At 44.0% G+C, this 25,293-nt stretch overlaps 1 protein-coding gene across 4 annotated transcripts in view; it reads right to left on the bottom strand.

The window, feature by feature from the left end:
* ITPR2 (inositol 1,4,5-trisphosphate receptor type 2) overlaps window positions 1–25,293 on the bottom strand; it is a 518,259-nt gene that overhangs the window by 289,102 nt on the left and 203,864 nt on the right. For all 4 annotated transcript variants that reach the window (XM_073621752.1, XM_073621753.1, XM_073621755.1 and 1 more), the window contains 3 exons: window positions 9,818–9,969; window positions 8,406–8,505; window positions 4,264–4,424 (listed from right to left, as the gene is read on the bottom strand). In XM_073621752.1, coding sequence (XP_073477853.1) covers window positions 4,264–4,424; window positions 8,406–8,505; window positions 9,818–9,969 — 413 coding nt within the window. The remainder of the gene's footprint in view (window positions 1–4,263; window positions 4,425–8,405; window positions 8,506–9,817; window positions 9,970–25,293) is intronic.

Here is a 25,293-nt window from a genome sequence, read left to right as displayed (position 1 = left end):
CCTTCAAAATAACTCAACACACAATCATTAACCACTTAAGGACCGAGCCTCTTTTTGAGATTTGATGTTTACAAGTTAAAAACAGTTTTTTTTGCTAGAAAATTACTTAGAACCCCCAAACATTAAACATTTTTTTTCTAACACCCTAGAGAATAAAATGGCGGTCATTGCAATACTTTCTGTCACACCGTATTTGCATAACGGTCTTACAAGCGCACTTTTTTTTGGAAAAAACACACTTTTTTTAATTAAAAAATAAGACAACAGTAAAGTTAGCCCAATTTTTTTTTTATTGTGAAAGATAATGTTAATGTTACCCAACATGTCACGCTTCAAAATTGCGCCCACTTGTGGACTGGCGACAAACTTTTACCCTTAAAAATCTCCATAGGCGACGTTTAAAAAATTCTACAGGTTGCATGTTTTGAGTTACAGAGATGGTCTAGGGCTAGAATTATTGCTCTCGCTCTACCGATCGCGGCGATACCTCCCATCAGGGGTGGAACTACCACCATAGCGACCCATGCCGGCGCTATGGGGCCCGCAGCCGATTGGGGCCCGGTGAGGATGACAGCACCGCCGGCACAGTCTCCCAGCCAGGGGAAGAGAGAGGTGAGGAAGAGGCGAGCTGTCCGTATCAGCAGAGAGCTGAATTGCCCAATGTAATAGCTTTCATTAGAACTTCCAGTGTTCCCGGGGCTCACGTCACATAGCTCCACCTCTTGGCCCGACGCCTTTGATAGACAGAACGCCAATCCAATGCGGGACATGTGACGTCATCAAAGGCGTCGGGCCAAGAGGTGGGGCTATGTGCCCCGGGAAGACGGGAAATTCAAATGAAAGCTATTACAGCGGGCAATCCCACTCTCTGCTGATCTGGGTGGCTTGCCTCTTCCTCTGCACAGGTGAGGCTGTATGGGGCACAAGCAGACCAGGCTGTATTGGGCACAGGCAACGCTGTATTGGGCACAGGTCATGCTGTATTGGGCACAGGTCACGCTGTATGGGGCACAGGTCACGCTGTATGGGGCACAGGTCACGCTGTATGGGGCACAGGTCACGCTGCATTGGGCACAGGTCACGCTGCATTGGGCACAGGTCACGCTGTATGGGGCACAGGTCACGCTGTATGGGGCACAGGTCACGCTACATTGGGCACAGGTCACACTGCATTGGGCACAGGTCACGCTGCATTGGGCACAGGTCACGCTGCATTAGGCACAGGTCACGCTGTATTGGGCACAGGTCACGCTACATTGGGCACAGGTCACGCTGCATTGGGCACAGGTCACGATGCACTGGGCACAGGTCACGCTGCATTGGGCACAGGTCATGCTGCATTGTGCAAAGATCACGTTGTATGTGGCACAGGTCACGTTGCATTGACACTAGGGCAGCTGTGGGGGGGGGGCTGTTTGCAGGGGGCCCCATACAACATTTTGCTATGGGGTCCTGCTATTTCTAGTTATGCCCCTGCCTCCCATGTGTGGTTTGAACACCGTTTTCATATGCGGGCGCTACTCATTTATGCGTTCGCTTCTGCACACGAGCTCGGCGGGACGGGGCGCGTTTAAATTTTTTTTTTTCTTATTTATTTTACCTTTTATTTTTTATTTTTACACTGTTCTTTAAAAAAAAATTGTGTCACTTTTATTCCTATTACAAGGAATATAAACATCCCTTGTAATAGAAAAAAAGCATGACAAGACCTCTTAAATATGAGATCTGGGGTCAAAAAGACCTCAGATCTCATATTTACACTAAAATGCAATAATAAAAAAAAAAGCCAACGGCTCCAGTAAGCGGCAGAGGGCACCGGAGCGCGGCAGGAGAGGGAGAGGCCCCTTTCCAGCCGCCGATAAAAGTGATCTCGCAGCGAATCCACCGCAGAGACCACTCTTATCAGGAAGCAGACCGCCAGCCGAAGAAGAGGATACTGGGGTTATGGCAGCTAGCTGCTGCCATAACAACGATATTCCTCTTCAAACTTAGGACGTATATCGGCATGCGGCGGTCCGTAAGTGGTTAATGTCTAAACCACTGGCAACAAAAGTGAGCACACCCCTAAGTGAAAATGTCCAAATTGGGGCCAGTTAGCCATTTTCCCTCCCCGGTGTCATGTGACTCAATAGTGTTACAAGGTCTCAGGTGTGAATGGGGAGAAGGTGTGTTAAATTTGGTGTAATCACTTCATATTGGTCACTGGAAGTTCAACATGGAACCTAATGCAAAGAACTCCCTGAGAATCTGAAAAAAAGAATTGTTGCTCTACAGAAAGATGGCCTAGGCTATAAGAAAATTGCCCAGACCCTGAAACTGAGCTGCAGCACGGTGGCCAAGACCATACAGCGGTTTAACAGGACAGGTTCATCTCAGAACAGGCCTTGCTGTGGTCGACTAAAGAAGTTGAGTGCATGTGCTCAGCGTCATATCCAGAGGTTGTCTTTGGGAAATAGACGTATGAGTGCTGCCAGCATTGCTGCAGAGGTTGAAGGGGTGGGGGGTCAGCCTGTCAGTGCTCAGACCATATGCCACACACTGCATCAAATTACTAAAGCACACCTGTGCAATAATCATGCTGTCTAATCAGCATCTTGATATACCACACCTGTGAGGTGGATGGATTATCTTGGCAAAGGCCTTTTGTGCACATAGAAAAAGTCTTATATCTTTAAGTTCAGCTCATGATAAACAGGGGCAAACACAAAAGTGTATATAATATAATTTTTTTTACATTTTTTTTAGGTAGACATTTAATAGAGGGTTTCCCAGTGGTATAGGATTGTGTTTTCTAAAGAGAGAGAACAGTGGAAGCTCTTTACTTTCAAGGTCTCTCTCTCTCTCTGTACTTGAAAATACATATGGAGCCCTCTAAACAGAGTGAGAGAGTCATTGCCCTGACTAATTTCAGCTCCATGTGTAAATTATAACTTTAGATACAGCAGATAACGAGAGCCTGAAAAACATGTGAAGAAGTGCCTAGAGCTCCACTTAGACCCCTTTCACACCAAGCCGCCTATAGAGTCGGCGGTAAAACGCCACTATTTTTAGCTGCGTTTTACCGGCGGATTTGCGGCGCATTTCGGCCACTAGCGGGGCGCTTTTACCACCCGCTAGCAGCCAAGAAAGGGTTAAAACTGCCCGCAATGCGCCTCAATAGCAGCGTTTTGCCGGCGGTATCCCAGCGCTGCCCCATTGATTTCAATGGGGAGCAGCGGTGGAGGAGTGGTAAACACCCCACTCCTTCACCGCTCCAAAGAAGCTTCTGGCAGGACTTTTCCTAACCTCCTGCCAGCGCACCGCTCCGGTGTGAAAGTCCTCGGGCTTTCACACTGGAAACAATGGAGAATCTGTTTGAGGGCGGATTGCAGGCGCTATTTTTAACGCTATAGCGCCTGCATAACGCCCTCGGTGTGAAAGGGGTCTTATTGTCTGGAAATGAGAATTCAAGGTACTTATACACAAAATTTCATGTTTATTTTTTATGTATTGTTTAATCCTGACCCTACTCAATAAATACAATTTGTACATCTAAATAAGACTCTATAGCACAGGCTTTCTCAAGCTTTCCAACACAGATGAACCCTGGAAATAACTTTCTGGTCTCAGGTAACCTCTGCTAAAAATTCTTATATCTACAACTCATAATACATTAGTGTGATGGTCATTGGGAAGAATGCTCCTTACACTTGTAGTCATTGGGAAGAATTACCCCCTTACAGATAGCTAAAAAGATCAATGATATTAGTGGCATTTTATCTGAGAGGCACAAATTGCCCAAGGAACCTCTGGAGGAACCCAAGTCGAGAAACCCTGCTATAGAGATTGTAAATGATATTGTTAACCTGTATAGTCAGCTTAATGCTGATCACATCAGGTAAAAATGTCACAGTTTTATTAAAATATTGTGACATTTGTGGTTACCTCAATCATTTCTCTTCATAATATCTTGTTTCCAACAAAAGATAGAGTGCGGAATAATCACTCCGCTGCTTATTTAATGATTTGCCTAAAAAGTGATTTAATTTGAAAAAAGTATAACCATATTCAGGAACAACTTCAGAACTAAATAGCAGCCACCAAACATGGCCAGAATACAGTATGACAAGGGTGGGCAATCGGCACTCCAGCTGTGGAAAACTACAAATCTGGACTTGTAGTTGCAAAACAGCTAGAGTGCTGAGGATCCCTCCCCATGCAGTATAATATAACAGACTGACAGATTTAAAGAAAAAATATTTCTGGGTTAAAAAATAGCCATACCTTCGCTCGTTCTGAGTGATAGTTCCATACTCCAACTTCTTCACCGTGGAGGCTAAAACTTTGTTGGCGTCATTGGCAAAATCCAAGTCTCGAACCTCAGACAGAGGAACTGAGATGATGGCAAAAGCTTCCTTATCTTCCTTCGTTTGGCACGTTCCGATCTATTGCATTGATTTACATGAGTAATCTCTTTTCACAAACAGTACATGTATAAGTATATGAGGTCATTAATAAAAAAAACGAAAAGAAAAATTCTTAAAATACTTTTAAAATAATGAAAAAAAAAAATTGAAGGGTGTCTATACATAAATGCCACTTCTGCTCCAAAGAGCGCCTTTTGCTATAGTTCTAGAGGTTCCTATTACTAATTCAGGATCCTTTGGTTTCTGAAATGGCTTTCTGGTAAAGAACCCTACTGACCAATCCAGAATAACACAAAAGATTTTTATTTAGAGGTGATAGCCAACACATTTCAGGAATCACCTAAACCCCACTTCTTCAGGGCTCTGAAGCAAATGCGTGCGGCCAAATTTTACTGCTTCAATGAATGACAGATTAACATCAGCTTGAGATAAGATAAGCAGGCAGCCAAAAGGTTGCTACAATCTATAAAGTAAAATATTATAAACACCAGTGCTTGCTGTCCACTTATTATCAATGTTAAACAGCAACTCAAGCTGATTTTAATCTGTCTTTCACCAGTGGCAGTACATTAGCCAGCACGCATCTACTTCAAAGCCCCGAAGAAGGGGAATAATTCAAGAAAAGCCCTGCACACAGCGGGAGCTATGATAAAGGCCATTCCAACTGAACCTCATTAGCGTGCTGCTTTCATGGAGCTTTTTTCCTTTTGATTAATAAACATAAGAGGACTTGGAGCTATGTGCAAGACTTTTCTTGAATTATTGCACTGTGTGTGGGCAGCCAGGAGCCCCAACCTTGCAATTCCTTGTAGCTTGTGTGGAGTAGCAGGTAGAGCAGTTATACTATAGGTCAACCTGAAGAAGGGGGATTTATGTGATTCCTGAAACATATTCGCTATCGACTCTAAAAAAAATAAAAAATAAAAAACTCTTCATCCAAGGTCTCCTAGCATTTGTTGCAGGGTTACAACACTGAAATGTTTTTAGATACAGTGCCACTCCAGCCCAATTTGCCAATAACCAATCAAGTAAAACTGCCTGCCCCAAAGATGATGTAGCAGGCACCCAAAGCCAATAAGAAGCATGTGCAAAGTTCAGAACAATATGACATCTCCCAGAAAAGGTACTAGGGTGGAGGAGAGTGTGTCACATATCAACCAATCAATGGGGTTCATTTACTTAAACTGGAGAGTGCAAAATCTGGTGCAGTTATGCATGGAAATCAATCAGCTTCCAGGTTTTTTGTCAAAGTTTAACTGAACAAGCTGAAGTTATTATTATCATTATTATTATACAGGATTTATATAGTGCCAACAGTTTACACAGTGCTTTGCAACGTAGAGGGGGACAGTACAATTACAATACAGTTCAATATAGAAGGAATAGGAGGGCCCAGCTCATGGAGTTAACAATTTAAAGGGAGGGGGGGGTGGTACAAAAGGTAATAGCTACGGGGGATGTTGAGATGGTGGTGACTCAGGTACAGTTCATAGGTGGAGGTTGGGTAGGCTTCCCTGAATATGTGAGTTTTCAGGGATCACCTAGACAGGGTAGGGGCTGACCGGGCATACTGGAGCAGGGAGTTCCAGAGGATGGGAGAGGATCTGAAGAAGTCCTGAATGCAAGTATGGGAGGAGGCAACAAGGGGGCTAGAGAGCAGGAGGTCCTGGAAGCAACGGAGAGGACAATTTTGGCTATATCTGCAGATGAGGTTGGTGATGTAGCTGGGAGCGATGTTGGGGAAGCTATAAGCTGATTAGCTACCAAGCACAGCTGCACCATATATTGCACTGTACAGTTTTAGTAAATCAACCCCAATGTCTGCAGCAAGAGCATGCATAACTGATCATACATAAGTCACAGAACTGGTGAGGTATCTGATTGGTGGGCTGTGGGATTCAGGGTGCTTGACAACTATTCAATTCCAGACTACAGAAAGGATAGAGTGGTCCATAGCAGTAAAGGTAAATGGTAGTCAAAAGTTACATCAAAGGACAGGCTACCTTAGATTGACTACAATAAAGTCCAATCCCTGCCTAAACTTTTTTAGTTCTGGAAAGAGTGGAACAAAGCCCCTCTAAGGATTTTAGTGCAGTCTGTGTCTGCCATTGGGAAGATGCCCCCTCACTTCCTGTCAGGACAGGAATTGATAAAAAATTTTGCCAGCAAATATTTTTTTATTGCTGTCTGTTCCTTTCTGCCACAGTGATGCCTGCATCCCCCTTTTCTTTTCAGAGCGATACGAAATGAGAGAAAATCTCATCAATGAAGACGCAGACAGAAAAAAAAATCTTAAAGGAAGTTTACCTCTCCCCTCTTTATTCAAAATTAAAACAAAATTGACTGGAGCCATTAAATCATCGAGTTTTTGTGATTACCTATGCAATGCAGTCACAATGTGAGGGGTTGGCATAGTACTTTACATCACATACAGCTTCCTTAAAACATCACGGCACCCTGCTTCAGTACTTCAGTGCTTAAAGCAGAGTTCCACCCAAAAATGGAACTTCCAATCCTTTCCCTCCCTCCGGTGTCACATTTGGCACCTTTCAGGGGGGAGCAGATACCTGTCTAACCCAGGCATTTGTTCCCACTTCCGGGCATAGATCACCACAGGCTCTGCAGTGATCTACGCCATGTCCGGCTCCTCCTCTGCCCCCCCCCGCTGTCTTCTGGGAGACACAGGTCCCAGAAGACAGCAGGGACCAGTGAGGACGTGCAGTGCGACTCGCGCATGCGCAGTAGGTAACCAGGCTGTGAATCCGCAAGGCTTCACTTCCTGATTCCCTAAGACCCCTTTCACACTGCCAGCGTTTTTCAGGCGCTACAGCGCTAAAAATAGTGCCTTTATAGCGCCTGAAAAAAGCAGCTCCATTCACTCCAGTGTGAAAGCCTGAGGGCTTTCACACTGGAGCGGTGCGCTGGCAGGGCGTCACAAAAAGTCCTGCCAGCAGCTTCTTTGGAGCGGTGAAGGAGTGGTGAACTCACTGAAAATCAATGGGGCAGCGCTGCGGTACCGCTGGCAAAACGCCGCTCCAGCGGCGTTTTGCAGGCGGATTTAAACCCTTTTTGGCCGCTAGCGGGGGGTTAAAACCGCCTCGCTAGTGGCCGAATAGCGCCGCTAAAACGACGGTAAAGCAGCGCTAATAATAGTGCCACTTTACCACCAGAGCCCGGGGCGGCTCAGTGTGAAAGCCGTCTTACCGAAGATGGCGGCGCCTCCACCCGAGAGCCGAGGGCTTTGGGTGAGGACATCGCAGGAGCCCTGGTAAGTGTCCATATTTTAACAGTCAGCAGCTGCAGTATTTGTAGCTGCTGACTTTTAAAAAAAAAAATTTTTGCCAGAACTCCGCTTTAATGGATTGACACCTGTCTGGAGGAATGGACATTCGTAATTAGAGTGCCCTAAGTAACACCCACAAGTGTTGCTGAGCTTCTATGATTAAAAGAACTGAAATCCAATGACTGAAAGTGTTGGGACAAGGACAGTTTAGGCAGGGGAGGAAAGAGATAGATGATGCTTTCCTCCAGGCAGGAAATGAGGTGGGCTCTATCTGACTTGCTGCAGCTTCTAATGCACATTGTTAGAAGCTCACAGTGTGCAGTGAAATCAGAGTAAGTAATTTCAGTACAGGAGAGGAGCCTGTACAACTGTGCCAGACTGAAGGGAAGGCCGGAGTTCTGCTTTAATTGACTGGAGAAGCTCTAAATTAAAAGTATATTGTGTTTGTGATACATTTGGCTTGAGTTCCCAGGTCCTCCCATCTGCAGTCATTGTGAGGGGTTTCTATTCACACTGTTGGATTTTTTATATCTGAATTCACTTATAGAGAATGCATCAGTAGGCCTGTTAGTAAGGTGAAGGAGAACTAAAGAGCAAAGATCCCACCACTGTAACTTGAGATTAGCGATTGATTGAACTTGCCAAAATTCAGTTAAAACAGAACTATTTACTTTGAGTGGTCTAATCCTTTAATTCTGCCAGCAATGACCCCTTACCTTCTGCATGACGGGTCTTTCCTCATCTGTGTCAATATTAATACTAGTACTGGTCACCCAGGTGTTGGTACAAAGATGGCGTAGTCTGACATAGGAGTTCCTACATTGGGAAACAACATTTTTTCCTGAAAACCAAAGCTGATAAAATATTCAATGTATATGTGTCATATTACAAGGAAGTGCAAATAATATGTTTGCTGTTAAAGCTGAACTCTGGGTTAAGCAAATATCACCTAAATACAAGAGTCCTGTGTATTGTTACTTGAATCTTGGTGTGCTTTGTATATATCTTCTATATCTGTGTAGTAATCCAGTGGAAAACTTTTCCTCTGTGTAGGAGCTTCCTGTAATAAAGACCAGTCACTGCTGCTCTCTCTCCTTGTGAAGGGTGACTGGTCATGACTCCGCCCCCTCCCATAGTTCTCTACATACAGCCTGTAATGGGTGGAGCTCGCTAGGTCCTTCCCACGGCTCTGCTCTCTGCACAGGCTATGTACAGCACAGTGATGATGTTACCGTAACTTTTATTAGGTAATATTTTATTAGATATCCTTTGTAACAATGGAGAAATGTATTGAATTGCATTTTTTGAACCACATTAAAAATTCTACTGCCAAAAAACAAAACAAAAACAATCACCCTGGTGGGGTCGTTGGCCCAAACCCTGGCTGTTTGCACCCATTTGGGGTGCTGGGGTGATTGTGGCCATTAACTCCTACCTAAAGTGTATTACTTGGCAGGAAGCTTACTATGGGTAACGATTTAACAATTATCTGTTGGAATCTCATCCCCTTTCTCCCTCCTCACCTTTATTTTTCATTATGATTTAGGTCATTATTGTTTGACTGGACTATTGATTATGACATTGAATAATATCAAATACTGCTACTTGATATTTATTGCTTTAAGAAAAATATGTTTGAAATAAATAGAACAGAAAAGGGCTAGAACCTTTGTCAGTTTTTACTGCTCTTTAGGGCCCCAATGGATACAATTCCTTGCTTCCTGTTCTGGCTTTGTCACCAGGACAGGAAATATGGGGACATTTCCAGGAAGGACACAACTGTAGAAAAAAAAAATCTTCTACGTGTTGGCTAAGGGAAAGACTAGAACTCCCATCAGCTTTTTGATTTTGCCTGTGTTCCCACTGGAGATTTTCTCTTACTTCCTGCCCAGGCGAAACATTGTCCCTAGGACAGGGAGTCAGTGGAAATGGAGATCTCCTCAAAGAGATCTCAGCAATAAAAACCTGTGCGAAGTTGTAACTCTTCCCCACTCTATCAAAAATAAAACAAAAGGTTTGGAAAAACGTATGTCACTTTTTTTTTTTTTGCAGATCGCAGTTCTTGTTCTTGGCAGCTAAGGAAAATGCACAGAACCCCCAGACAGAATGTGGTGCACTGTGGCTTTACCTGGGCACTAAGCAGTCAGCTCGCTGCAGAGTTGTGGCATCCAGTTCAAAGAGTGATGCAATGTCATTCCCGTGCGGTACGGACACCAGTGTGAACATTATCTTCTCTCCTGTCTGCCATTTCCTCTTCGACATTGGCAATTCACCTTCCTTCTGCAAAGTGAGCACAAATATTGAACAGAGAACTGTAGATATCAATGTAAAAGGCATGCATGCTTATTTAAACCCCATAACAGCTGTGGTGGCTCCATTAGTTTTCTTTTTCAGACTGTATTATATTACATTTTTGTTCCTGGGCTTGGATACACTTTAAATAGAAAATATATACCTGTGCTCAAATCCCAATAGTTCGTACATGAATTTAAAATATCAAGTGCTAAAGGGGTGTGACCACATGGTAGCACTACAAATTCTGGATGGACCCTCTGCACACTGCAATACACCCTTTCCAGCAAACTATGCAATGAAAAACAGAGATTTTTAATTCTCACATATTGCAATACATGCTTACGCTAGCCAACTGCATCAAGGTAATCCCTCTTATGGCCAGTCCTACACTGCTCTGCCACTGCAAATGCTACAATGGACACCATGCCAACCTGGAGCATAGAGACACAAGGTGGGGGAGAGCTACTAGGTTCAGGTCTGGTCACTGACCTGCGTTACAACAAAGAAAAGATATACCTGTGCTCAAATCCCAATAGCTTGTACATGCAATTAAACTATCACTTTAAATGCATGTGTCTTTATAACCCATGTTGGTATGAGCGAGTTTGGGGTGGAGGAAATTGACTGGCCTGATCTCAACCCGATAGAACACCTTTGGGATGAATTTGAGCGGAGACTGTGAGCCAGGCCTTCTCGTCCAACATCAGTGCTTGACCTCACAAATGCACTTCTGGAAGAACGATTAAACATCCCCATAGACACACTCCTAAACCTTGTGGACAGCCTTCCCAGAAGAGTTGAAGCTGTTATAGCTGCAAAGGGTGGGCCAACTCAATATTAAACCCTACAGACTAAGACTGGGATGCCATTAAACTCCCTGACGGTAATCCCGAGTGTGGCTCGGGGTTAAATTTCAGTCCCATTAGCAGTAACCCCGAGCCACACTCGGGATTACATTGCAGGATCCTGGTGCGGCGTTACTTACCTTGTCCCCAGGATCCTGCGATGTCCCCCACAGTGTCCGTGGGCTCTGTCTCCTTCGAAGCCTCTCCGTGCCAGGCTCCATTCCCTGGGAGCGGCGCAACGCATGGGGGCGGAGCCTGGCGGCAAATTCAAAAAAATTTACAAATCATAACACATACAGTACTGTAATATTACAGATTACAGTACTGTATGAAATTATTTCACATCCCTTTTGTCCCCAGTGCTTTGGCCCATGCACTGCATGCAGTTTTATATGATATATACTGTTCTTTCTGCCTGGAAACTGGAGATTGTCCATAGCAACCAAAAAGTGTCCCTTTATGTCAAAAGTGGCTTTAGATCAGCTAGAAAACAGCGATAGTAAATTAGAACACTTGCAGAATTGAGCGATAGTGAATCGTGGGGAAATTTATTTTATTATTATTATATTATTATTTTTTTTAATTATTTATATTTATTTATTATATTATAATTTATGTTTTTGTGTTTCAAACTTCATCATACCCGGGATATCTACTAGACTCTTGTTTGGACAGATTTAAGTGTGTTATTGTTAAGAATTACAGGCCTACAATATAAAACGCCAAATTTCCATGCAAAATAATTGTACCGCTTTCAGCACCTAAAATCCGAAATAATCATACCGCCAGGGAGGTTAAAGTTCATGTGTGTGTAAAGGCAGGCGTCCCAATATTTTTGGCAATATAGTGTATATCTTCTGTTATCTGTACCTATAGAAGATATTTTGTTCATATCAGAAGGATGCTGTCTATTATAAATGTAGTAAATACCAAATATTCATATTTTCATACCCTGACTAGTTTTCTGGGTTGATGTCTATGCCTCCATGCCTTTGAGCTCCCGTTGTGCCCAGTATGAGATGCTCCCACTATCCCTGATGGAATTTTATTCATTTTATATTATGGAGAATGTAACAGGAGAAGCTGGAGCACACAACGATGGGAAGGGACACCCAAAACTCCCAGGCAAACAGAAGTAGAGCTGGGAACTAATGCAGGGAGATCTCGCTGTTTGATTATCTGAGAAATCTGTTGTTTTTTATGTCATATCAGGCAAATATACAGACTGATTTCAGCTATCCTGCACAAGTGAGACATTTTTGGGTTGATTTACTAAAGACAAATAGACTGTGCACTTTGCGAAATGCAGCTGCACTCTGCGGGGTGCAATTGCTCCAGAGATTAGTAAATGAGGTAAAGCTTTACTTTATAAAGAATACCCAATCATGTGCAAGGTAAATTAAGAAAAAACAGCATTTTTCCTTGTATGTGATTGGATGATGGAAGTCAAAAAATCTTCTGCTCATTTACTAATCTCGGGAGTAGGGATGAGCCGAACACCCCCCTGTTCGGTTCGCACCAGAACATGCGAACAGGCAAAAAATTTGTTCGAACACGCGAACACCGTTAAAGTCTATGGAACACGAACATGAATAATCAAAAGTGCTAATTTTAGAGGCTTATGTGCAAGTTATTGTCATAAAAAGTGTTTGGGGACCTGGGTCCTGCCCCAGGGGACATGGATCAATGCAAAAAAAAGTTTTAAAAACGTCCGTTTTTTCGGGAGCATTGATTTTAATAATGCTTAAAGTGAAACAATAAAAGTGTAATATCCCTTTAAATTTCGTACCTGGGGGGTGTCTATAGTATGCCTGTAAAAGGGGCGCATGTTTCCCGTGTTTAGAACAGTCTGACAGCAAAATGACATTTCAAAGGAAAAAAAGTCAGTTAAAACTACTCGCGGCTATTAATGCATTGCCGGTCCGACAATACACATAGAAGTTCATTGATAAAAACAGCATGGGAATTCCCTACAGGGGAACCCCGAACCAAAATTAAAAAAAAAAAAAAAAATGACGTGGGGGGTCCCCCTAAATTCCATACCAGGCCCTTCAGGTCTGGTATGGATATTAAGGGGAACCCCGGCCAAAATTAAAATAAAAAAAATGGTGTGGGGTCCCCCTCAAAATCTATACCAGACCCTTCAGGTCTGGTATGGATTTTAAGGGGAACCCCGCGCCAAAATAAAAAAAAATGGCGTGGGGTCCCCCCAAAAATCCATACCAGACCCTTATCCGAGCACGCAACCTGGCAGGCCGCAGAAAAAGAGAGTTCCCCCCCCCGAACCCTACCAGGCCACATGCCCTCAACATTGGGAGGGTGCTTTGGGGTAGCCCCCCAAAACACCTTGTCCCCATGTTGATGAGGACAAGGGCCTCATCCCCACAACCCTGGCCGGTGGTTGTGGGGGTCTGCGGGCGGGGGGGCTTATCGGAATCTGGAAGCCCCCTTTAACAAGGGGACCCCCAGATACCGGCCCTCCCCCCTGTGTGAAATGGTAGAGGGGTACAAAAGTATTATTTAAATGTTCCTTCTTTCTTCTTTTTTCTTTCTTCTATCTTCTATCTTCCTTCGGTTTCTTCCTCCATCTTCTTCTTCTTCTGGTTCTTCCTCGGCATCTTCCTCTGCGGCGTCGGCGTCTTCTTCCCTTCTTCTCCTCAGGCCTCTCCACATCCATGATGGCATGGAGGGAGGCTCCCGCTCTTCTTTTCATCTTCTTCTCTTCATCTTCTTCTCTTCATCTTCTTCACTTCATCTTCTTCACTTCATCTTCTTCACTTCATCTTCTTGTCTTCATCTTCTTTTCGGGCCGCTCCGCATCCATCATGGCATGGAGGGAGGCTCCCGCTGTGTGGCGCTTCTTCTCTTCTGACAGTTCTTAAATAATGGAGGGGCGAGGCCACCCGGTGACCCCGCCCCCCTCTGGCATTCCCCGTGACGCCACAGGATAGTCCCGTCAAGTCACCGTGCGTCAGAGGGGGGCGGGGCCACCGGGGGGCGGGGTCACCGGGTGCCCCCCCCCCCCACCCCCGTTATTTATGAACGGTCAGAAGAAGAGAAGCGTCACACAACGGGAGCCTCCCTCCATGCCATCATGGATGCGGAGCGGGCCGAAAAGAATGAAGACAAGAAGATGAAGAGAAGATAATGAAGAGAAGAAGATGAAGAGAAGAGCGGGAGCCTCCCTCCATGCCATGGATGGGGAGCGGCCCGAGGAGAAGAAGGGAAGAAGACGCCGACGCCGCGGAGGAAGATGCCGGACGAGAACACCGGAGGAAGAACCAGAAGACCCAGAAGAACCAGAAGAAGAAGAAGATGGAGGAAGAAACAGAAGGAAGATAGAAGATAGAAGAAAGAAGAAAGAAGAAGCATTCCTTAAATAAAGGAATTGTCAAAAACTGTCTCTTGTCATTTTTAACATTTTTGACAGTTTTTTAGTGAAATGGTAGGGGTACTTTTGTACCCCCTTACCATTTCACACAGGGGGGAGGGCCGGGATCTGGGGGTCCCCTTGTTAAAGGGGGCTTCCAGATTCCGATAAGCCCCCCGCCCGCAGACCCCCACAACCACCGGCCAGGGTTGTGGGGATGAGGCCCTTGTCCTCATCAACATGGGGACAAGGTGTTTTAGGGGCTACCCCAAAGCACCCTCCCAATGTTGAGGGCATGTGGCCTGGTACGGTTCAGGAGGGGGGGGCGCTCTCTCGTCCCCCCCTCTTTTCCTGCAGCCTGCCAGGTTGCGTGCTCGGATAAGGGTCTGGTATGGATTTTTGGGGGGACCCCACGCCGTTTTTTTAAAAAATTTTGCCGCGGGGTTCCCCTTAAAATCCATACCAGACCTGAAGGGCCTGGTATGGAATTTAGGGGGACCCCCACGTCATTTTTTTTTTTTTGTTTCGGGGTTCGACTGTGGGGAATTCCCATGCCGTTTTTATCAATTAACTTTTATGTGTATCGTCGGACCGGCAATTCATTAATAGCCGCAAATAGTTTAAATGACTTTTTTTCCTTTGAAATGTCATTTTGCTGTCAGACTGTTCTAAACACGGGAAACATGCGCCCCTTTACAGGCATACTATAGACACCCCCCAGGTACTTAAAGGGATATTACACTTTTATTGTTTGACTTTAAGCATTATTAAAATCACTGCTCCCGAAAAAACGGCCGTTTTTAAAACTTTTTTTTGCATTGATCCAAGTCCCCTGGGGCAGGACCCAGGTCCCCAAACACTTTTTATGATAATACCATGAATATAAGCCTTTAAAATTAGCACTTTTGATTTCTCCTATAGACTTTTAAAGGGTGTTCCGCGGCATTCGAATTTGCCGCGAACACCCCAAATAGTTCGCTGTTCGGCGAACTTGCGAACAGCCGATGTTCGAGTCGAACATGAGTTCGACTCGAACTCGAAGCTCATCCCTACTCGGGAGCAACTACACTTGCAGGGTGCAATTGCACTTTGCAAAGTGCACAGTTGATTTGCCTTTAGTAAATCAACCCCTTTGTCTCTACCTCTGCCCTGACCCAGGACCTTGGTGCTGCAAAACACGCACGCCAGCCAATTTAACCACCGTCATGTAAGGTCAAACTGAGGAGGCTTTGGCAAATTGTTAAATAAATTTAAACATAAAACAAGCATATGGCCCTCACAGTCTGCAGATGTGATGTGGAAGGATGACGTGTGCTATTATTGCCTTTAGCGGTCGGGCGTGGGGTGTTTTAGCAAGCAGCGGGTGTTGCAGCGCACGGGCACAGTAATGCCTCTGCTCATATTGCAGACCCCTGTGAAGCCTCTCGCTTCCACAAACACCTTCGCTGTTGACTCAGCCGTGAGTCATCTCCCATTTTTAGCAGAGACATCACGCTCCAGCACTCAAGACGCCCTGGAAGACACAAGCTGTGTGATTCCCCAGCTTATTCAGCCTCAGAGGCAGCCGAGCTGGCACATCCTGCGTTACTGTGAGCGGAGTTCCCCCAACCACTTAACCCCTGACGCTCTAAAATCACCCAATTATCCTACCACCTGAAAACAGCATGTAGCAGAGTTATTAAATTGGCGGATTACTTTGGAAAGGGAGGAGGGCAGGGATTCGTTAAGAAAGCCACTTTTTAGATTAGAGGACCAGTAAACCCGAATCAGCTTCCTTGCGGCTGCAGAGGAGTTATTAATATCTAAAACACGAGTGTAAAAGTGCAAGTACAGAAATTAAGACACTCGGTGCTATATGTACGTTGGCTCTGTAACCAGAGTGCAAATGTTGCAACATACTTAATGGGGCATATTTAGAAATCAGCGAATGTGACTTTTATTGGACATTCACTTGTGGTAATCAATCACTGTCATTTAACATGCATGCATCAGGAAGAAACTGCAGTGAATACTTGGTGAATGTCAGAATAAATTGCTTTATAAATTGACCCCAAATTGTATATAAACTCAAGAACAATCATCTCATATATTGCAGTTTACCAATCCTTAGATGTGATTGCTGCATTTGAATATTTTTTTGGCTTATTTCCCTTTATTTTCACCTGGCAACCATGTCATGTACAGGCTTCCTGTCCTGTTGTTCAATCTGATGAGAAGATGCAAGGTCCCCAGCACTCCAAGTAAATGAGTATCACATATTTAGGCCTGTTTCACACGGGCTTTAGCTTGTATAAGAGCAATGTGAATTACGGTGTGATTATAGAGAATGTAACAGGAGGAGCTGGGTAGATTCACTTGTAACACCAGTACAAGACATGGGTTGAAACAAAATGATGGCCTGTCTTGACCCCTGGCATTGGTCGGAGGGTTATTGTGTTGGATAGTTTACACCCCATGGCACATGCTTTTTGTGTTTTTTCATGTTGTTCTACATTGTCTATTGCTTATATCTCCTGCGTGGGAATATTATGGCTGCAATTTTGGCTCATCCATAAGGACGCAAAGCTGGCCTTATTACACTGTCCTATCCAGGGTCTATTTTCCTATCAACAAAAACTGGTCACTTACCTATTTCTTGCCACCAAGCGTATCATAGCCAAGGCCTGGAAAACCCCACACATTTCTGCAGTAAAGGATTGTTTGACCACTATGATGACCAACAAAAAGATGTCCAGCATTTTAAACGATTTCCATTCCAAATTTTTAAAAATACGGGAAGCTTGCCTATCTTATGCTTTCCCCACATTACACCTGACCAGCTTAGGTAATTTGTAACTCTCTACTCACCTATTCCCGAGCCCGGGAGATCTCCCCTCCCTCCCTAACACCCCCTTTTTTTTCCTCTCTCTCTCCTAGCTTATGTTGTGTACTAATGTTCTCCACCATTCTCCTTCTTGGTTTCAGTCTCACCTTTTCCATCTCAAGTTTTTATGCATTGGGTTCACCCAACTCAGGCCAGTATTCCAGGCCTACAGCTTACACCACGAGGCCATGCTGTTCAACTTTGAAATGTTGTTTATTATTATGTTGCCCATGAACCCACCTTAGCTGAATATTATTAGCTGTTTATACATGTCTCTTTCATTTATGTATGGCTATACGTGTCCTCCTGCATGGGTGACTTTTTGGTTTGTACTTTTCTAAAATCTTCAATAAAAATAATTGTACCAGAAAAGAACAGGGAGGCATGAGCAACAATATAAACAGTGTAATGCCCCGTACACACGGTCGGACTTTGTTCGGACATTCCGACAACAAAATCCTAGGATATTTTCCGACGGATGTTGGCTCAAACTTGTCTTGCATACACACGGTCACACAAAGTTGTCGGAAAATCCGATCGTTCTGAACGCGGTGACGTAAAACACGTACGTCGGGACTATAAACGGGGCAGTGGCCAATAGCTTTTATCTCTTTATTTATTCTGAGCATGCCTGGCACTTTGTCCGTCGGATTTGTGTACACACGATCGGAATTTCCGACAACGGATTTTGTTGTCGGAAAATTTTATCTCCTGCTCTCCAACTTTGTGTGTCGGAAAATCCGATGGAAAATGTCCGATGGAGCCCACACACGGTCGGAATCTCCGACAACACGCTCCGATCGGACATTTTCCATCGGAAAATCCGACCGTGTGTACGGAGCATAAGACTTTCTGACCCTTCCTCACTCTAATTATGTGTTTTGGTCTTTGCCCCATTGGAGAGATGGCCCATCTGACAGGAAATACCCCAAGAGGTACACAGTTGGCAAAAAAATCTTGTGTGATGGGCTTCTCTAAGACCTTGAAATGTTGTGAAGGTGGATGAGGAGCACCAAAAAAAGATCTTGAAAAAACCAAGTGTGCAAAAATACAGCCAAAGCATTTTGGGGGTTTCGGGAGTTGAAAAGTATCCCCTCCTCAGGGCTTATTTGGATTATTTAATGAAAAGTCAAGTTAGAGGTTCAGTCAGGTAGCTTAATAGATACTATCCTGATGCTATCACACAAACAGACAATAAAAATGTGACAGAGGTTCTATGCTTTCCCCACCCTATACAAAAAGTTTTGCCTGGAGCTGGATTTTACCATTCTCTGGTACAAGGGAGCTATTGACATCAAAGAGAACAGCAACGTAAACTGCACTCTGTTATCATTTTGATGCACCAAAAGCTTGATGAAGTGCAGCCAAGATCACAGGGTGGGGGGACCCTGTATATACATTATAGTCCCTGCTTTCTATGCTTTTCCATTTCTCTGCCCTTGAACTGTCGCTTTCCTCCTGTGCTAAGTATAACTCCAGAAAGATAAGACGTGATAATCTACGTATGAGACGACAGTCCGCCTCCTCATACACCCACAGTGCTTCTATATTACCTTGTCATTAACAGTGTGTAAATATAATAAAGTCTCTTGATTGTTCTTATGATGACGTCAGAATGTAAAAAAAATTAAAAAAAAAAAAAAAAAGGATTTTACTGTTTAAGGACTAAGTGAAAATTAACAGAATGAGTCTCTTGAGAGTGTTCGATCAACTGTGCCTTATATAAGTAGGCTCAAACACTTCCAAAAAATGTTAACAGTTTTATTATTTATTAGTGTGGATTTTTTAAATTGCTGTTATCTGCCAGAGCTGCCCAGAAAAAGTACAAAGGGTTAAAGAAATGTTAAAAGTTAGACTGGAGTTAGGGGTAAAGAGTTTAGGTTAAAGGGTTAGGATTTAGGGTATTGAGTGATAGGTTAAAGGAGAAGTGTGGGATAGCAAAAAAAAAAAAAAAAACATTCATACTTGATCTGATGCTGCAACTGTCTCCCGCTGACTCTAAGACCAAGAACAGAGTGATCATGGGCGTCCGCTGAACTTTTTTCAGGGGGGGGGCATCATTTTAAGGTCATGTATTGCAATTTGCAATACAAAAAGATGTACACAGTGGTGTCGTTGCACAGGCACTGCTGTTACCTGTGGTTCTTCAGCGATAGGCCCAGGACAGGCACTGGCAGCCAGGCAGTGTATTCTCTGTCGTCTCGGCCACTGCACGCCATGCACCTGTGACCTGTGGGAGGAGCCGGCGCCGCACCGGCCGGATCGGCATAAGCACAACATGCATTTACACAGGCAGAGGCAGGCCGAGGCAGCAGCCAATCACGGAACAGCCGGGTCACGGTGATGTTATGCAGAGGCCCGAGTGGCAGAGCCAATCCGATGCTCGGGCCTGGGGTTAGGAGGCAGTGATGGATGTGTAGTCGGAAAAGACTGAGCGCAGCCCCAGCCCCCAGGCCAGCAGCAGACTTTGAAAAAACAGTCCATGGCTGCCGCGGAGGCGGCCGCGGCGGCCATTGCAACACAGGGGGCAAGTGTCTTCACTCTGACTTCAACACTCTTAGGATTCCGGGGGGGGCAATTGACCCCCCTTGCCCTATGGTGCAGACACCCATGTTAGTGATCAAATGACCACTGATCGCTCAGTTCTCAGTCTTCACTGAGCAGAGAGCGGTGACTGTTAGTCACCAGCTTTCTGTTCTGTCGTTCCAGCACTCACTTGAGCACCAGGCTGTTGAGGGGACGGGAGTGGCTGGCTCAGGCTCTCAGTGACACATTGAGAGGCAAAACCAGCTGCTGCTTAGGCATCTGGGTGGATCCTGACATTATTGCTGCTAGCAATAATCACTGTGTGTTTTCCTGGCCAATAAGGCTCGCCCAGCTCCCACACTAGGAGAACACAATAACTCAGTGGGAGGGATCGAATCCCCCATCTATGCTGATGGGGGAATCGATCGGTATTCTTTCCTTCAACCTGGGCTTGCAGGAAAGAAAATCACTCCATCTATGGCTGGCTTTATTTACAGAAAAGTAAAGGAAAGATATAGATAAAGTTTAGGGTAAGGAACACACAAGGGAACACTTTTTTATTGTTCTTAGTGCCAAAAGAACTATTGCGCAGATCACCGGATGCTTAAAGGCAGCATATTATTGCACAATTACACTTGATCTACTGGAACCTTAAAATTAGTTGTATACAACGACACACTTATACTTGGGGGTCCCAGAACAATGGCATGCTGATGTTTGGGGTCCCAGAACAATGACACACTGACACTGGAGGTTTCAGAATAATGAAACACTGAAACCTGAGGTTGCAGAACAATTACACACTGGCCTTTGGGGTCCCAGAGCAATAACACACTGACACTTGGGGCTCCAAAACAATAACAAAATTACACATGGGGGTCCCAGAACAAGAACAAACTAACACTTGAGGCCCTAGAACAATGGGGTTTCTGAACCATGACACACTGACACTTGCGTCCTAGAACATTGACGCATTGACACTTGGAATCCGAGAACAATGACATGACATGTGGGGGTCCCAAAACAACAACACACTGACACTTGAGATCCCAGAACAATGGCTGTAGTTTCAGAGCTCACCACGTTAATATTTGGGGGTCACCCCCAATGACACACTGATGCCCCAAATCCCCACTACAGAGAAATGCCATCAGTGGCCCATATTTTATCTGGCTTGTAGTCAACTACCAGAGAAAAGACCATAACACGAGTCCTGGCTGGTCTTATAGATGCACACTGAAGCCACGCACACCAATTCCAAACTGTATAAACGAAAAGAAAATACACATTTTGTTTTTGTAACACTGACTTGGTGTCCCAGAACTATGACACACTGACATTTGGTGTCCCAGAATTATGACACACTGACATTTGGTGTCCCAGAACTATGACACATTGATTTTTGGTGTTCTAGAAAGACACACTGACATTTGGTGTCCCAGAACTATGACACACTGACACTTGGGGTTCTAGAATAATGACACACTGACTGACACTTGGGGTTCTAGAATAATGACACACTGACACTTGGGGTTCTAGAATAATGACACACTGACACCTTGTCCTAGAACAATAATATGTAGACACTTGGGGGCCTAAAACAATGATACAAGGACACTTGTGGTCCTGGAACAATGGCACACAGACACCTAGGGTTCTAGAATAATGACACACTGAAACTTGGGATCCAAGAACAACATACCGATACGGGGGTCCTAGAAAAATGACACACTGACATTAGAGGTCCAAGAACAATGATATGAGGACACTTGGGGGCCTAGAAAAATGATATGACACTTGGGGGCCTAGAACAATGATACATTGACACTTGGGATTCAAGAACAATAACATGTTGATATCTGAGGGTCCCAGAACAATGACACACAGACACTTGAGACCTCAGAACAATGGCTGTAGTTTCAGTGCTTACCGCATTTATATTTGAGGTCACCCCCAATGACACACTGATACCCCAAATCCTAGCTACAGAGAATGCCATCAGTGGCCAATATTTTATCTGGCCTGTAGTCAACTACCAGAGAAAAGATCATAATGAGCACTGAATTTATTCTCTCTGGAGAAGAGGCGCTTGAGAGGGGATATGATTTCAATTTACAAATACCATACTGGTGACCCCACAATAGGGATAAAACTTTTTCACGGAAGGGAGTTTAATAAGACGTGGCCGCTAACTAAAATTAGAAGAAAAGAGGTTTAGCCTTAAACTACGTAGAGGGTTCTTTACTGTAAGAGCGGTAAGGATGTGGAATTCCCCTTCCACAGGCGGTGGTCTCAGCAGGGAGCATCAATAGTTTAAAAAAACTATTAGATAAGCACCTGAACGACTGCAACATACAGGGATATACAATGTAATACTGACATATAATCACACACATAGGTTGGACTTGATGGACTTGTGTCTTTTCTTGCAACCTCACCTACTATGTAACTATGTAAGACGAGTTCTGGCTGTTCTTATAGGCACACACTGAAGCCACACACACCAATTCCAAACTGATAAACCAAAAGAAAATACACATTTTGTTTTTGTAACACTGTTGATGTTTAAAATGAAAAACAAGTGCGTAAAAAGAAGTGAGAGAGGAGCAATGGAATCTTCGGGAATGGCTGAGCTGCTGAGACTTCTGGCTGCGCAATTCTACTCTCCAGAGGGGTATAAAATAAGCTCCCTGTCTTGCAGCCAAATGGTACGAGGCCATGGCAGGACAAAGCTCTTCTATGAGAGGTACAAGCAAACAGCAACCTTATCCAATCCACCTCAATGAAGCCAGGCACCCTCCTCAGTAATACAGGGGCCGAAGGACTGACGCCGCCAGAGCCAAAAATAGCTATAGGCTATTCAACCCCGATTTTACTGCACATATTTATATATTTGATGACAGGCAAACATGTCAGTGTTGACAACACAGAACCCACCAGCAAAGTATACATGAGCAAATTGCAAATCACAGTAAAAGCCTAACTCCATTCAAAATATTTTTTTTTTTTGTGGATAAAGTGAGGAAGGAAAATTCTACCAGGTCCTCCATTGGGGAGATTTTTTTCTCACTTCCGGTCTCTGTGACACCTGTACACTGTATAAGAAATAAGGGAGGAGGAAATGTGTTGTCACTGGGACAGGAAGGCACAGACAGCAATAAAACATTGTCAGAAGTTCTGACTTTTTGTCACTCTATTAAAAAAGTTTGGGCTGGTGTCTCTTTTTTTTGGAGAAATATCCCATTACTTTCTGTGCTGACAGGACATGAGGGAAAATCTCCTTAGTAGGCACAAAGACTGGAATAAAAACTCTTCCCTTCTTTATTCAAAATGAAATAAAGACTGCATGTGGTGCAGTACCCTGGTTCAGGGGATCATGTGTCCAGCACTCCTTGAAGCGTTGTATAGCCGCTGAACCCAAAGCTCTTCAAGCTTTATGGAAGCTTTTCAACCCTCTCCTTACCTTCCCTGAAGAAGACCCCTACTACATATGTCGAAACGCGTTCTGTCTGACAGTTGGTCTGGGTTTCTTCCACTATTACATATTCTCATTTCATGTGCATTCCAGTGTTATCACGTGTTTTAGCTTCTTTGTGATATAATGTCCATTATGTGTAATAAAATTTGTACTTTTTACTAAATAATCTCTTTTGAGTGTTCATGGTCCCCCAAAGTCCTGTTTTTTGAGGAAAATTTATTTTACATATTGTATAAGGGATATATGTGATATATATAAAAAAAATGCAGCATATGCCTGAATTTTTAGCGTTGCTCGGCGCTCACGTGACCAGCTGGCTCTCTGCTCTCCCCATCTGACACCTGCAGTGGGCGGGGCCGAGGTTCCCACATTGATGTCAGTTGGAAGGGGAGGAGGAGAGGAGGAGAGAGCCGGCTGGTTACGTGAGCACTAAGTGGAGCACAGAAATCAGACATATACTGCATTTTTTTTTATAAATCACACACGGGGGACACAGCATTAGGAGACAATAGACAATGCTGATAGTATAAGGATGTAGATGTTATTCCAGCAGCGGGGGGGGGGGCGGTCACTGTCACTAGCTGAAAGGCAGGGGAGGGGAGGATAGGAGAGACAGGATGATGGATGCACGTAAACTGGCCACGGTGTCAGGGCTCAGCAGCTATGATAAACCGTGGTCAGTTTACAGAGGGGAGGGTATAGCCAGGTAGGATTAGCCAGGTATTTCAGGTGATAGAAGGGACCAAATTACACAGTACAAGCACTGTGCTGTTATTCATGCTTTAAAGGGACAGGATCCATTTTTTTTCTTTTTTTAGGGTAACAAACGCTTTAATCACCACTGGGTTTTTTTTTTTTTTGTTAAATAAACAAAAAAAGACAGAACATTTTGAAAAAAAACAAGTTTTTCTTTGTTTCTGTCGTAACTTATTGCAAATGAATGATCTTTCTTCATAAATTTAGGCCAAAATGTATACTGCTACATTTCCTTGGTGAAAATAACCCAATTAAGTGTATATTATTTATTCTGTAGGAAAGTTATAAAGTCCGCAAACTATGGTATATGTACAGTATCTGAAAATCAATCAATCCTGATGTACTGACGGCCTATCTCATTTCTTGAGCCCTGAAAACACCAGGACAGTTCAAATGCCCCCCAAATGACCCTTTTTTGAAAAGTAGACTGTCCAAGGCATTTAGTAAGAGGCATGATGATTTTTTTGAAGTTGGAATCATTTGTCAAAATTTTTGGGGAAAATTAAGAAACTAAAAAAACTTTTTTTTTTTTTTTTTACATACTGTCACCAGTGCAGTACAACGTCATGATATAACTGGTGTGAAGGTGATCAGGGACACTGACTGGTGACAGTATGTAAAAAAAAAAAAAATTTTTGCTTTGTTATTTTTGATTACATTTTTTTCTTATTTTACAATTTTTTTACATACAGTGACCAGAGCCATGCCATACCATAGTAACACTGTACTACTCTAGGGAGGTGATCAGGATTTTCTTTTTTAAACACTATGATTGTGTATAATGTTTACAGTTATAAGCAACCATTTTTCTGAAAGAAAACTGGTCATTCAGTGTTTACTATTGTGAATAGCTGTGATTGGTCACAGCTAATCACATGGTACAGATGGGCAGTGATTGGCCTGTCTGTACCATGTGATCACTGTGACCAATCACATAGCTTACATCACAAAATCACATCACAATAGTACACAATAAAAGGCATGAATGAAAGCCTTCGATTTTGTAAAATTGTGATGTGATCTGCTGTGTTTGGCCACAGCGATCACATGATACCGGCAGCAGGCCGGTACAGTAATCTGTCATTGGCTGTGTCCGCGAGCCGTGATCCTGGGAGGACATCATATGATGTCCTCCCAGAATAGCAGGGCTCCCCGTTTTTCAGATCTTCAGATCACTCTGGGGTCCTCCAAGTGTAATCCCCTTCATTGCACCTATTATTTGTCACATCTATTACTATGATATCATATTTGCACTTAGTCACAGGATCCCAATTAAAGTGTATGTACACCCTGACTATGAACTACTCTTTTGGTATAGTAAACATACCACTGAAACATACCATTTTGTTGAGTATGTGTGACTGGCTATGGGGCCACTCAGCGGGGGGTGGGAGGGGCTTTGAGCCAAGATCACCGCAGGGGACCCCAGAAGAGGGGGATTTGGGCTGCTCTGTGCAAAACCACTGTACAA

This window comes from Aquarana catesbeiana, linkage group LG03, assembly GCF_042186555.1.
Source record: "Aquarana catesbeiana isolate 2022-GZ linkage group LG03, ASM4218655v1, whole genome shotgun sequence".
Classification (NCBI taxonomy): domain Eukaryota; kingdom Metazoa; phylum Chordata; class Amphibia; order Anura; family Ranidae; genus Aquarana; species Aquarana catesbeiana.
The sequence above is the reverse complement of the archived record's forward strand: the minus strand, read 5'-3'. Positions and strand labels throughout refer to the sequence as shown.